This window comes from Alosa pseudoharengus, unplaced genomic scaffold, assembly GCF_046254945.1.
Source record: "Alosa pseudoharengus isolate Yale_2024_CS ecotype anadromous, Long Island Sound unplaced genomic scaffold, YU_APseudo_1.1 YU_APseudo_1.1_scf_15, whole genome shotgun sequence".
NCBI classification, from domain to species: domain Eukaryota; kingdom Metazoa; phylum Chordata; class Actinopteri; order Clupeiformes; family Clupeidae; genus Alosa; species Alosa pseudoharengus.
The window spans coordinates 3313054-3328232 of NW_027468620.1; the positions used below are offsets into that span (position 1 = coordinate 3313054).

At 39.7% G+C, this 15179-nt stretch overlaps 1 protein-coding gene and 1 long non-coding RNA gene across 3 annotated transcripts; both read left to right on the forward strand.

Annotated features, from left to right (window-relative positions):
• Positions 1-4318: 4318 nt before the first annotated feature.
• On the forward strand, positions 4319-6488 carry LOC143124019 (uncharacterized). The gene is made up of 3 exons (XR_012986974.1): positions 4319-4809; positions 6106-6214; positions 6304-6488. It is a non-coding gene; the product is annotated as an uncharacterized LOC143124019 (long non-coding RNA).
• Positions 6489-6774: 286 nt separating this feature from the next.
• On the forward strand, positions 6775-8756 carry LOC143124018 (uncharacterized). Of its 2 annotated transcripts, none has more exons than XM_076285271.1 (7): positions 6775-6907; positions 6992-7198; positions 7292-7363; positions 7441-7643; positions 7799-7958; positions 8060-8147; positions 8300-8756. In XM_076285271.1, the coding sequence occupies exons 2-7, from the start codon at positions 7105-7107 to the stop codon at positions 8313-8315; spliced, it is 633 nt and encodes a 210-aa protein (XP_076141386.1). In that variant the 5' UTR covers positions 6775-6907; positions 6992-7104; the 3' UTR covers positions 8316-8756. The 2 variants fall into 2 exon arrangements, with proteins under 2 accessions (XP_076141386.1, XP_076141385.1); XM_076285270.1 differs by having other exon boundaries at positions 6776-6907; positions 7289-7363; positions 8300-8755.
• The last annotated feature ends 6423 nt before the right edge of the window (positions 8757-15179 follow it).

The window sequence follows — 15179 nt, forward strand, 5'->3', positions numbered from 1 at the left end:
TTTGCACATAATTGACGTTTTGTTTACATGTGTTCAATGTAAGTCAATGGGAGCCGGAAATCGGCCAATAGGGGTGACCAAAGATTATTTCTCCGGATGACATGAGAGCAGAGTTAAATTTTCCCCCGCTGTTTAACTTGCTTAACGCTAGTTGACCGCACTATAGTCCAGGCAAAGTTTACTAATGCAGTCAGTCGGCAAAATGCTGGTTTTGCCCTCATACTCCCCGCCAATCCACTTAACCAAAGCAAACGTTTTACATTTGGACTAGTAGTAGCTGTTAGTTATGCTTATGTAGTGAAAAAGCTGCAAACATTTTAACCGTTATTCCAACGACCTTAGAGTACGTTTGTAGTGACGTATTTTGAAGTTGAAGATAGGTCCTAGCCTTTTTTGTAAACCCCACCCATCACTGCCTGTGTGCAAATAAGTTCATTGAATATATTCACCATATATGTTCATGTAAGATATCCACATATATGTTACATTGCTGGGTCCCACATATACTTGCATATATACATTCTTGTACTATATATGTATTAAATATATTGTAGCCATCTATTTAAATATAAGCTGGATGTAGCTGCATATATGTGAATATATTTTTTCCCTTGATTTTTCTGTATGGGATCAAGCGTCAATAGTGTTACATGGCTTACAAATAAGTCATTTATCTCTAACTCCCTTTATCGCTGTCATAGATGGAAACTGATCAGTATTTATACCAGACATGAGTCTCTACACTACAGTCATGGTGACCCTCAATATTTACATCAGTCTACATTCTTTTGTAACCTTATTCAATCAAATGATTTAAAAGTTCATTGTTTGAAATTGGAATACAATAAATATGCTGCCTGTATCTTTTATTTTATTATTGGTTTACAAAAGTTAGGCTACATGAAGCAATGACTTCTGGGAATTTCAAAACCGAATGCGTCTAGCCTACTTCCTTCAGCACGGGGAATTGCCGATCTAGTATGCCTTGATCCTCTGAATTTTCCCCTTATAAAAGCTAATAAACTGCCCCCAAATGCACTTCGAAACATAAGAGAATGTCTGCTTAAATTCAGTTAAGGTGCTACGGTTGAAAATCTACAGTCGGAAATTGACACATCTCGCCACGCACTGGGACAGCCTGAAAAAGTCTCTAAACGAGTAGGACAGTCAAAGCGTCGGACTTTGATGATGCCGCGGAGATATAGGAAGATACAAAAATAAACCTGGTGAGCAAGAAATGTGCTACCTGCAAGAATTGTGCATAGTTGTATAGTTTGTTTACCACAGTCACGGCCCTAGAATCTGAATTGAAATGAAAGGGGGCAGCGTGCATCTCACTCGCAAAATGAAACATTTCTGTGGGGCGCCTGCCACGGACCTCGCAGTTGCAAAATCAGCATGAACATTAACGGACAGCTACTTCCGTTGACCGATTAAAATCTAGTTACCATGCTGTCAACTAAAGCACACATCCTGTACCGGGCATGGCTATTAAATTTGCGTCAAAGGCTGATAGTTTCAATTGTAGATGCACTCTTTAAAGTTAATAGCAGCCTCCTCACATTCCTTATTATTTCGGATTTAAAATGCACACCCGTGCATTATATAAGGCTACAATTTAAATTGACATTTTAAAAGCTATTATTTCCTCTTGTTTTCCACCTCGCAAACTCTAGGCTACAGTAAAAGCGCATTATCTTTTGGCTATTGTGCAAAAGCCTCTTGTTCTGATATTTATTCATTTCACATTCTTACAACAACATAGCTTGTCACAAAATCAATACACAGCCTTATAAGGCCTACAAGTTGTGCATTGATATATCCATGTTCTTGGTTCAGTCTTTATGCATAGCCTATTAAAGTTAGAGTTCATCACCAATGGGGCTACAAACTTGTTATGTCCGTGCATGTGAAGTTATATCTGTGTGTTGCGAGCACATGCATGCGCGTGCATGCGCGTCCCCGTGTGGGCCGCTGGTTGGTGAAAATGCCAGGGCCGTTTTTTAATCCCAGTCCGTCACTGCCTTGCACTAGCCAGTTTTGTCGTAGCCTACTCTGTCTCTTGTATGGCCTACACAGCGGGCAAGCTTTGGTCAATTTCTGTAACAAACAGTGCCACCTATAGGCCTGGGATATGAAGTAACATGTTGAGTCGTGTTGAGATGGATCCGTTTGGACGCAAATATTCTTGATACGGTTCCAGGGAAGACGGAGAAAAAAAAAGGTCGGTTTGGTACGTGTGGACTAGGCCTAAGACACGTTTGTGGAGCGGCTGCTCTGATGGGTTTCCCATTTACCAACAAAACTACATTCGCGCGCAGCCGCGGGACAGAAGATGCTTGGTGCCACAACGTTATAAACTTGACTTAAATAGTCGCCTGCTGTAGGCTAAGCTACAATCGGAATGTTTTTATATACCCCTGGTCCCCTGTTGTCTCAATGATAACATCTCATTTCAGGCTATAATTTCAGAGTTTGCTGTTCATTTGCATTAACATCGTATTTTGTCATTTTTGGTGAAGACATGCATTTCTTTAGGGATATTGAACATATTGAACGTTCTCTAACCATCGTGATTTCAAATTGGTGCAGTTTTCAGCACAAAAACTAATTTTGTTCTTTTCATGGAGAGCACTGCTCTATGCTGTTCTATGGTGCTTTCTGCCTCTTGCACACGCATGTTTTTGTTTATTAATATATATCCATATATACCCGTGCATGCGCGTCCCCGTGTGGGCCGCTGGTTGGTGAAAATGCCAGGGCCGTTTTTTAATCCCAGTCCATCACTGCTGCATCACGTGATTATTTCTGAGATTCTGACGTTTTCAACCATGACATATGCACAATTCTGGGTTGAAAACGTAGCAGAATCTCAGAAATAAACACTATGCAGTCAGCAGACGTCTGGCCTGCACATGTGTGCACGTAGCATGTAATGTTGTGATGTGTAATGTGATGAACCATCTTATGACATTTCTCAGAGAACCACAGTTACGTTAAGTAGGCTAACCTTCCGTTTGCAAAACAAAACTTCAAAAATTATCATCAAAAGATGAAGCAAACCCGACCTTTCACGTTTGTGTTGGGGAGCGCAATGTTCCAACATTCCATTTGTTTACTATGCGAGAGTAGGGGAGAACTGGCACAGTCGTAACACTTTTCTTTTCTCTCCATTCAAACTCGATTTAGCCTACATAAAGCTGTTAAAAACGTGAAAGCTGTGAAATTTGGCCAGAAAGGAGTCATACATGTTTACTCCATGAAAGAATTAAAAAATATGTTCTAGTTTGTTAAGAATTTAACTTAACAGCAACATGTAGGCCTAGGTTAGCCTAGGACCATAGACTGTAAAAAATAGCCTAGGACCTACCTTTGTTACAACCTGATGCAGCCATTAAAACGTGCGGTAGCCTATCATTGTAACATTAGCATAAGCATCGTGAATGTAGCAGTTCTAAAATCGTGATAGCCTTGTTGATAAACTGCAAAGTTGCTGTGGCTGTCTAAAGTTTAATTGGCTGTGATGGCTGATGGCGGCACAAAATTCATAATCCATAACCCCCAATCAGATATTTTTTTTGTTTCACGGGTAGGGGAGCGCGGGGCACAAAGTAACACTTTTTGGTTATGGCTAAATAATTCTAAAATCATTTGAGTTTCACTAGTTATACTTTTTAACAAGCAACATGCATATCTCTGTTACACATATGCACTGGAAGTTTGTTTGTACCCCACTAACACAAAACGTTAAGGGAACGTTCGGGAACGTTAGTGTATGGTTCCCTAAAGGGTAGTTCGAACCAAACCAAAAACTAACGGTTAGGGAACGTTACCTAAGGGTTTCTTAACGTTCCTAAACGTTAAGGGAACCAACCAACCAAAACGTTTTCCTGTGGTTGCACAGTACCTTCACACAACGTTCCCGTTTAGTTGTTATTGGTTGTTTTTGGTTGTTCTGAGTGCACCCCCACGCCAGTAGGGGGAAGACGCCTGGTCTGCATTCAGAACCGATTGCAGTTTCACGTTGGATTAAACAAACAATAATACTTCGGTAAATAAAATATAAAATATTTTTATAATAGTTTTCTGCTATCACTAGAATACATTCAGAACATGTTTCATTTGTTCCTGTAGCCTACCATTACCATTTTACATTCACACATTTTACATTATTTGCATTCGAGGCTTCTGATTAGGTGGCAATGACGTCAATGGTAATGCGTCTCTATTCATTCCAATTCCATGCCGTGTTAAATGTGTTGGCATTGTGTGATTGATTGCGCCTCTATCAGCTTTAGAAACTGGAGACAATAACAGCTATAGTCGATACTAACACAAGCTCCATTTCAGTTTTTGAAGTAAGATACAAAATGTTTGCAGTCACTTGATTTAGATCCACTCAAATGATTGGTCTTATAAAATCTAAGTAAGGTAAACATCATATCAAGATAATATTTATTTTAGGCTAATATCAATTTTACTAAATAAAAAATATATACTTTTGTGCTTTTTTTTACGTATTAGGTGAACTTTAAACAAAAATCTATCAATAGAACACTTTTCACAACTAAGAAAATTCACTTCTTTCATTTCACAATTCACTTCAGTTCAATCAGACAGGCTCTCCCTTACACGTAGGCCTACCCCCACGCCAGTAGGGGGAAGACAGCGCCTCTGCTTTCAGGTGATCGATTGAAGTCTTGTCCTGACTTCCGAAAAACGGGCTCTGTTTGAATTCCGTGATTCTTGAACGCCGCTGGAAGAAGTCTTGGAATGGATTACACTCGTCTTGAATTCGATTTCACGAAAGTAAGTGAAATATGTTACAGTTTCATGATGTAGGCCTAGTGGTTGTAATGCAAGAGTTTGAGGTTTAACCTTAAGTCCTTTCACTTGTAGGGCTTTGTTATATTCCGATTCTGCCAAGTTTGTAATTTACCAGAGCACATTGCTCGTTCGTCTTTGTTTGAGCTGTTCTCAACGTGTTATGTTTTGCAGCATTGTATGTTTTGTGTCATCGTGTTAACCTGCTCGCGTTGATGTTACAAATAATAGCACTAGGCTACCGTTTCTTTTAATTAGTTTTAGTGTACAGTCAGTCCTTTTAGGCAAGTCACTCGGCAGCAGTGGTGTAGGCTAGTGGATATAGGCCTACTGTATGTAGCTGGATCTAGGCTACTGTGATGTAGGCTAGTTAGCTGTAGTGGGTAGGCTATACTGTGATCAACCCCAAATGTATCCTAGTCTATTTTAAGTGGGTATACTGAGATGGTGATGCTTTTTAAGTTGGTATAACCTACTGAACAGTCCTGCATATGTAGGCTACACTAGAGCCATAGAGATGGCTATAGATAATGTCAGAGAATGTCTAATAATCCTTAGAAGGGCTCTGATAATGTATAGGCTACAGTACACTGTCGGCGGCCATTTTGTAACACAGTTGATCGGATAGACGATTCAAGTGAATAGACCTCTGAATTTTGCCTTCAAAAAGCTGAGATCCGGTAGCCTATCTTGCAATTTTTGCTATGGGAAAATAACATGGGGAGAGAATTATTGCACTCTCCCGGGGACGAAGAAGTCTGAAATGCAGACATTTTGCTCAACACACGTTTGTCCTCTGCCTTCGAGTGGTAGGCTAACTGTGATCTTCAACAGGCCTACGTTAAGACAGCAACTTAGATTTTTGCTACCCCAGACCTAACTTGCAATGTAACTTGTCATAGGTAGTTAGGTTAAATTAACACCCTGATCTCCTTATAGGCAAAGATGGCAGTTTTGGTTCCTTTTTGTAGGCAAACTTCAGAGGTCTGTTGGGAAGCATACAGGAAGGGGCGGAATGTGTGTAGTAGGCTATACACAGCTGCCATACTGGCTTTACAAACTAAGCCCATGCATTTCTATGGATGCTGTGTCTCCCCATTAGAAATTCTCTGGGCTACAATACAAAAATCAAGTCAAAAGCTGGGCCAAATATCCAGTCAAGAAAATCTGGTTGTGTACAGATGACTGATTGCTGCAATACTATCAATAATAGTTTTCTCTATATGGAAATACTGCTTTGCTCTACTACTGGCTCACAAAAACGTTGTTCTCTTAACGTAGATTCATACACCAAAGCTATGGAAAAATGTCAGCGGCTGATGGACACTTCTAGCATTGAGGCGGAAGAAGATGCGAGCGTCCACAAAAGGCAGTGCATGGTCACGTGATGGTAAGACCTCTTAAATACAGACTACATTATTTGCACAATTCAAATATTCTTTTTGCAATCAGTGCAGATTGTATGGTCTTTTATTTCAGATGAATCCGTTCCGCAAGCAAGAAAGCATTCCAGGATGGTGCGTGTGCCTGGAAGCCCTGTCTGTAAGTTAACATTTATACATGTATTATTTAAGAAAACCAGTTGAGTCATATTTCCTACCATGGAACTACTGACATTCATGTTTATTAACCTAGTGCATATCATGTTACTGTTCTGATGTATTTGTCTCTTCCTGCCTTTTATTAGGTCAGCAGATGTCACTGCCTCCACCACCTGCATGTGAGTTTTTCTTTTTAGCGATTGTTTAATGTAACAGCATAGGTTTATCTTTTGCAAATGTCATGTGCAAGAAACCTACCATAAATTAACTGACCAATATTCATATTTACTTTCTTTTTAGATGAGTCAACACCACACAGGCAACCAGCTCATTGCCCAGAGCTGGATGGGTCTATTATAACGCCTGCCACTTCATCTTGGGACCCAGTTGAAGGTACAGTGTCTTTGAATTTTCCATTTCCAAGTAAATACAATTTCATGACAAGGAACTTGAGAGTAAGTAACTTTTTTTGTTGTTGTAAACAGCACAAGTGACTCATCACACAGAGGGAGGTGGCTTGGCCATGGAGACGGAAATAAGAGGTAAGAAGACTCACTTAATTTGTTCACATATGCAGGTATATAATGTATTTAACAACTAAAACTAACACCATCCATTTTCCATAGCAATAAGGACAACCATTACCGCATGGCACAGCGAATGGACGCATTTGAGGAGAAGATGGATGAGCTGCTCATGCTCTTAAGGAGCTCCCAGTCACCTCCCTCTGCTCCAGTCGATGACATATTGCTGTCGTCCTGCTCGACAGTCACTGAGCTGCAGGAGAGGAGGAACAAAATGCCCTCCATCCAGGACTTGGGTGCCAGTTGAAGGTACAGCGGCTTTGAATTTTCCATTTCCAATTAAATGCAATTTCATGACAAGGGATTTGAGTGTAACTTAACTTTTTTGGTTGTAAATAGCAGAACACGTCGCACAGAGGGAGGTGACTCCTCGCACAGAGGGAGGTGACTCAGCCATCGAGATGGAAATGAGAGGTAAGAAGACTCGCTTAATTTGTTTACATATGTAATTTTATAATGTATAACAACTAACACTATCAACTTTTCCATAGCTGTGAGGACATCCATGGTCCGCATGGCACAGCGAATCGACTTGATTGAGGGCAAGATCGAGGAGGTGCTCAGCCTCTTAAGGGGCTCACAGTCACTTCCCTCTGCTCCGGTTGAAGACCTTTTGCTGTCCCCCTGCTCGACAGTCACCGAGCTGCAAGACTTGGACCAGAGTCTTGGTAACCAGGAGAGGAGGAACAAAATGGTAATTAAATGGCCATAGTCCTGCCCTTAAGATAAACACTATGTAATTGCATAAATTCAAATCATTATAACTGAACTGACTTACAATATGAGATTGTATAAGCTCTCCACTTTCTATATGTTGTTCTATATAATTTGTATTTCTATGTTTTACAGCTACTTTTCTTGGCGTCCCTTGGAGGGTTGACTCCAGGTGCTGCCATCCGTCGTATGCTACGGTGGGTGGCAACCAACAACGTTCTAAAGGAGTACAGCCTGCGGGGCAGGAAGGCCAAGAAATCCTTTCAGGACCTAACCCTCTGCAGGGTTTTAACAGGCAGGTGTTATTTTATTGTTCACATCAGTATTATGCTTAACTTGGCTGATAAGAAGTTTTAATTTGACTTAACTTTTCTCATTTGTTGATTTCTACTATAGCTGCGGCCCAGAAAAACTTCCCTGCGCTAAATGCTGCAGAGGCGGAGGACCTGATTGGGCTAGCACTGAAGTTTGCCCCACACAGACGGTAAATTGAAATTTGTTCATAACAATCAAAGGAATGGGAAAACTACTTTTTTTGTGATCAGAAAAAAAAGGGTTGTTAGTAAGGCACTTTGTCTTGTTTTTTTCAACATGTTCATTCTTAGTATGACATCAAACTTTTTTTTTTCTTTTTAGGCAAGCTGAGGACTGATCTTGTTGAGACTCGACTCGGACTTGAAGGACTGGAGCTCTATTTTTTTTTAATTATTTTTAAAGCTTTTGTATTTTTTTGTTGTTGTATTAAACCTTTTGTATTTTTCTTTAATTAAAGCTATAGTATTGTCTATCAAAGCTATAGTATTTTTTTGTATTACAGCAATTGTATTTTTTACACACAAAAACAACCACACACAGGAGCAGCTTCTTTCGCACTGTTATCACTCTGTGGATAAGTGGAGTCATCCCCACTTTGACCACACCTGCACATTACTTACTTTATCATTCCAATATACGTCTTGCACTCTACATTTGCACTATTACTTTGCACTCAACAGCCCACTCCATGTGTACTTGTATTGGTATTATGTCTTTGTATATTGTGTTGGTATCTGCCACAATGTATATTGTTGTCTATTGTACAGTGTATATATATATATATATATATATATACAGTGAGGCCTTTTATATTGTTTTTTTTTTGTCTTTTGATAATTTTATATTAAAGTTATAAGTTCCATCGATTTTGCCTGTTCATTCTTTCCTGCTAATATATAATAATGCATTCCTGCTCGTGCTGTTTAAAGTAATTGGTATGCAAAGGTTGCAATGTTAGGGGAGGGTTCCCTAAAGGTTGCAATATTTAGGGAAGGGAACGTTCCCTAAATGTTAGGGAACGTTATGGGAACAGTTAGGGAACGTTAGGGGAAGGTTTTTTAAAGTTTGCAACGGTTGGGGAACGTTAGGGGAAGGTTCTCTAAAGTTTGCAACCTTTAGATAACGTTAGGGGAACGTTCAGGGAACGTTTTATATAACCAAGAACTAACGTTTCCGGAACGTTCAGCAAACTTTCCATGGGAACCAAAACTTGCTCAAAAACTAACCTTAGGGTAACGTTTGGGAACCAAAAACTAACGTTTCCGAAACCAAAAACTATGGTTCCCAGAACGTTTTGGAAACCATAAATTGTTAGCTGGGTAGGAGCTACTGTTCTTTTACAATTCCACCGAGAGTGGCGATAGGTGAAATGTTACAACCTGCCCCATATGCGGGGTTAGTTGTAACACTCATCCCAACGGCTGTTTTTAATTAAATGAATTCAATAAATGTATCTGAATGTGTATGATAGAATAGGATCTGACTATTTATGATACATAAGTCATGAATTAACAACAGACGTGTGTCGAAAATTGACTTTATTTTCTATACGGAGAAATAACATGAGAAATATGCGCCAATGGAAGCAAAGAGTCTAACCAAGGTCAATCCTGCCAAGAAAAGCCCTCAAACCTGAAAACACATGAGGCAAAATGCAAAACATCACAAAAACTAACTAAACTAACACTAATACGCGCATATTTTTGTATTGCAACATCATTGTACAGTATGAGTGGCTTAGTTGTAACAGCGCGTTACAACTAACCCCGCTGGGTCACGTTTGTTATAAGATAAACTAGCTCCTGCTATGAGTTGGCTATATGTTTCAAAACGGTGTTCATTTTTAGCCTACAAGACGGTTATTAAGATGATAGAAGATTGGAGTCAGTGAGCTGCACCCACAACTCAGTAATGTTAAGACAAGTACCACCTAGACATTTAGGTTGATGTCTTCAAAAGGCGTTTTGCTGCAGATCTACGTGGAAACACGTCCATACTGACTGAAAATTTGTGGAACACCGTCTCATATCAATGTGATTAACTGACCAATAGCATGCCTCGATCAACCCCCTGCAAATAGGGAAAAAGTCCGTGTTACATTTAACCCCGCGTTACTTTGTGCCCCGCGCTCCCCTATACCGCGAAACCACGGTAATTTCTTGTTTTCCGACCGCGGCAAGAAAACATCCATACCGTCCCAGCCCTACCCAGTATATGCCTTAATCATCCAAATTCCAATATGGGCGCTCTCCAAAAAAGCAGTTTTGACTGTAGTATTGGGCCTTACACCCCATTGTTTTCGCCAATTTATCTACAAGCACCAACTTTGGCACGGATGCAGCTGAGGGCATGCTGGAATGATTTAGCAGGACGCCCGAGCCAATGGTGCCTGAGACCAAGATGGTGGCCATTCCAATATGGCCATCGCCTGAAAGGGATTCGGCTATAGCTTTTGAGCCATCTTTGGTGCTTGTAGATGGGATGGCGTGTAAAGCCCCATACTACAGCCAAAACTGCTTTTTTGGACAGCGGCCATATTGGAATAGGAGGAATATCAGGTCAGGGGGTCAGGATTTGAAGGGTTAGCATCAGCCAGTTAGCATGGCATTTGGCCGCCGACATTTTTGAAAACAAGGCGTTACATGGTTGCAACTTCCGGCACCAGTTTGCACATGCTGATTGGTAGATGACAGCTCATGCACGAGTTTAGTGTTGGGCACGAGCGTCCTCGCACGTCCATGTTGGTTTGGATTTCTGGAAGACGACAAATAAAACAACTAACTACTTGGATTAAGCTACTGATATTTGACTTAATGCCTACATGGTTTAGTCTGTATTATACCGGACTTTGTCGTTAATAAAAGAAAAATGTAAATGTTGTCACATTAGGCTATTATTTGCCTTATGTGTGGGTTGACAAGGTAGCTGACTATGACCATACATTTTAGCAGATGCAATGACCTATATCCAATTATTAGCCTACTTCCGTTGTGCATGAAAACTATTTTAAAACGCACAGGCTGTAGTTCCTACCTGGAGTCCATGACAACACAACATCTGGATGTAACCTATGTCTCCCCAAGTGATTTAAAACTAAACAAATGTCAATGACTTATTACAGTGCATGAAAATGCACTGTACTGTTCTTCCTAGGCAACAACTTATTACAGTGCATGAAAATGCACTGTACTGTTCTTCCTAGGCAACTTCTTCTTCTTCTTCTTCTTCTTCTTCTTCTTCTTATTCCGCTTACCACTTTTTCCGTACGCAATTTCTCTTGAACAGTTTAACTTAGAAACTTCATTCAAACTTTGTAACGTAGGTCTTCAAACAGATCAGGTTGGTATGTCTTTTCAACTTTGAAACTTTTATACTTTTTAAACTATTAAAGAAAAACTTTTTAAAAATCCCCATAGACTTAACATTGCCGATTATGACATCATAATACGGCCGTTAAGCAATTAGAATCCTATGGCAGGTGTTCAGGCCACCTGGATCAACTGCCAGTCTCAGGCTTTAAGCATACAAACTGGCCCTATTAAGACTACACATCCTGTTCAACTGCTTCCTCTGCCAAAAACTGTTTCAAAATAAGTCCCCACTACAATATTTCACTATTAAACAATTTAACCCTTTAAACTACTGAACCTTTTAACTGTTCAGCCATTGTAACTGTTACTTGTCATCAACTATGACTCCTACCCACTGTAGCTAGTTAGCATGGTTAGCATAGTTAGCATTGTTAGCATTTTTAACAAAACTACTAAAAATTATTAGCCAAGTAAGCTAAGTAATATGGTTAGCATAGTTAGCATGTTACCATGCTAGTTAGCATAACTACTAAAAATGATTAGCTAGGTTAGCTAAGTCACATAATTAGCATCGTTAGCATGTTAGCATTGCTAGCATAGTTAGCATGTTTAACAAAACTACTAGAAAACGTTAGTTAAGTTAGCTAAGTAGCATGGTTAGCATAGTTAGCATTGCTAACATAGTTAGCATGTTTATCAAAACTGCTAGAAAACGTTAGCTAAGTAGCATGGTTAGCATTGCTAGCACTGCTATAAAACATTAGCTAAGTAGCATGGTTAGCATAGTTAAAAATCTTAGCATAACTGCTAGCAAACATTAGAGCCATTTCAACTTTCAGTTATCGTCAAATATTTACCTATACACAGCCATTAAACTATTTGAATATCAACATTCATTAAACTTCCAGTCTGTCAACAACTTTTAAACTATTTACCTTCAACTTTTAAACGGTCTACTTTTAAACTATCATTAAACTATCTATTAAACTAGCTGTCTATCAACAACTTTTAAACTATCTACTGTCTATCAACAACTTTTAAACTATCTACAGTCTAACTTTTATTAAGCTATGCAACCACCATGTCTATCCTAGCATCACCGTAGTAACCATCTCTGTATTATCTGTTTTAACTATACATGATATTTTACATCACAACTTTAGCATTTTCATGCACTGGTAATTCCTTGTAATTGCATTTCTAGTTTAGTTTGCTTTCTTGCAACATTGACATGATTAGGCTATGCATTTGATTTAAATGACCAGGCTGCCAGTCGAGGCAAAAGCCAAATATCCAACAACAGTTGCAGACTCTTTGCCTGCGCGAACCACAATACCCGAGGGATGTGCGCTTATCGGTAAGTCCAACTTGCGTTGGCTTCATTTTGTCTGCCTGCAAATGTAGCCTAGGTTTAACCGGGTTTAACAAGCTGCAAATGGACACTGGGTGCAGCAAATATTTCAGCTATCCACAAGTTTCTTACATCCCATATGTCTACTTAATTTTAGTAATTTTCGTTGGCTAGCCTATTGCGTAATACAACCTGTCCAAATATAGCATTTAGGGTTCATTATTTGTGTAGCCTAAAGTGACTCAATATTGATTCGCATTGTTTATTATCACATATGAGAAAAATAGGAGAGAGGCCGCACTATGCATACATACTCTTTTATTTGCACATACGCGTTTCGGCGTGTGCCTTCTTCAGTCTGCACACTGAAGAAGGCACACGCCGAAACGCGTATGTGCAAATAAAAGAGTATGTATGCATAGTGCGGCCTCTCTCCTATTTTTCTTGTATGTATAACTATCCAGGCCAGCACTCTTAAAGTTTAGAAATAGACAAATTGAGTGAAGCCTGCTCCTATCCTCACTGACTTATTATCACATATGAACATCACATTAAATAACCTAGGACTTCAGAGACAGGGCAAACTTCTACCACCATTCCCAAAATGTTATCCCAACCAATTTAATAAATTTGCGCTTATAACAAGGTGAAGCGCGTTCCCGAACAACTTCTTTTCCTCTGAGGGAATGTCCAATCTTCATCAACGACATACCGTTGTGCCTTACGTTGTCTCCGTCTGTAACGTGGAATCTAATAGGCTAATTCTAGCTGGTGCCGGAAATTGAAACCATGAAGCCATGAAACGCCATTTTTGTAAAGATGGCTGCGGTCAATTTCAAACTTTTTTGGCTGAAGTAGTTAGCCTAGCATGGTCCATTGAAATGAATGGGGGCGGGACTTAGTCACTCTCTCCAGTTATATATAATACCTCCATGGTCCAGATGCACCAGGTCATAAATATTAACATTCCTATGTGCTTCCCATGATCAATTAAGCTGAAAAAGATATCAAGTTTGTATTGTAACTAATGTCGTTCAAAAGTTATACCCTTTTCGGGCATTATTTTATTTTATTTTTATTTTCTTTATTTAGTTATTTTTGCTGAGATGCCTTAACCTGCATTGGCAACATATTGATCTGTAGGTGGCGGTATGCGCCTGTAACCGCCATTAAACCGAAAGAAGAAGAAGAAGAAGACACCGTCTGGCCAGTGCCCGTTCACGGAGAGCCGGATCACTCCCTATTAACTCCATTGTACCTGCAATCTGTTGCAGTTCCGCTAGGGGCGATCACGAATAAGTGCAAAAACAATGGGGGTCTATGGAGCTAGACGGCTAAATTTGTCTCTTTCACCTGGTTGTCGTTGAAAAATCGAAGATTTGATTGTGGTTTCTGCAAGCTCACTATGGATTATAGGTCAAAAGTTGAATGAACGAGTACTTACATCCTTTCGATTTCTTACAGGTTGGGTCGTTGTTGCCCACAACACACTAGCTTTCTGCTAATGAATGACGTCATTGACGCATTTGAAACAGTGTTTCCTCTAGGATTTTTTTAAGCAGTGGGGGCAGGCCCCAAAACAACCCCCCCCCCCCCCCCACGACACATACATAAAAAAATATAAAATATATTTTTTTATAGCCTATAATTTAGTATGAAAAGTATTTCTTTTAAAATATGAATTGCTTAAAAATACTGCTAATTTTATGCAGTTTAACAAATGTATAAATTGTGCACTGTCGCTTTAATTCACGTTTATTTCTCAATGATCGATCTTCTGCCTGCTCCGCTATGGCTAGTGCTGTACCTACGGCTGGGCCCTCTCACAGTTTTTAAATGGTCAGTAGTGGGAACTACTGTTGCCTTCATGATTTCCTTTTAAAAGTTTCTTATAAGAAGGATATATCAATTATCAACAATGACAAGCCAGCTGGAACCTGCGGCTCTCTCCCTCTCGTGAGTGCAGACGCTTTCCCAATTAAATGGATCACATAATGTTCACGTTAGATCTGCTGCAAAGGAGTTAACTTAGTTTAACATGATGTTATCTCGATTTAACATGATGTTTTGACATTGACATTGCGAACGTTCTCTAAGGAGAGTGAAAAGCAGTTTGCAGTAAGGCTAACCAACGTCGTCTCTATCGCAGGAAAAAAATAGCGAGCAGCCTGATAACCAAATGAAATGCTCGGCGGGCCGGATGAAAATGCTCGGCGGGCCGCAGTTTGCCCACCCCTGGCCTAGGCTAAGCATTCTGTAGCCTAATTCGTAAGAAAAGTTAAAAAAATGGTTGCACTTCTTTTTGCTAATTTTCACATTTAGCAACAAGGGTAACAAACGTTTAGGTCGTGCGGCCTTTGTGCGTCTGTGTAGCCCAAATTATTAAAAAATAAACTTTTCCGTGTCATACAACACAACTATTTATTTTAACATCATTACATCTATTACTACATCTATAGACTATTTCCAATTTGTATTATATTAGTGACTCACTTATCGTTTTAATGTTTACAGATGTTTGATATCAGGACGTGAGCTG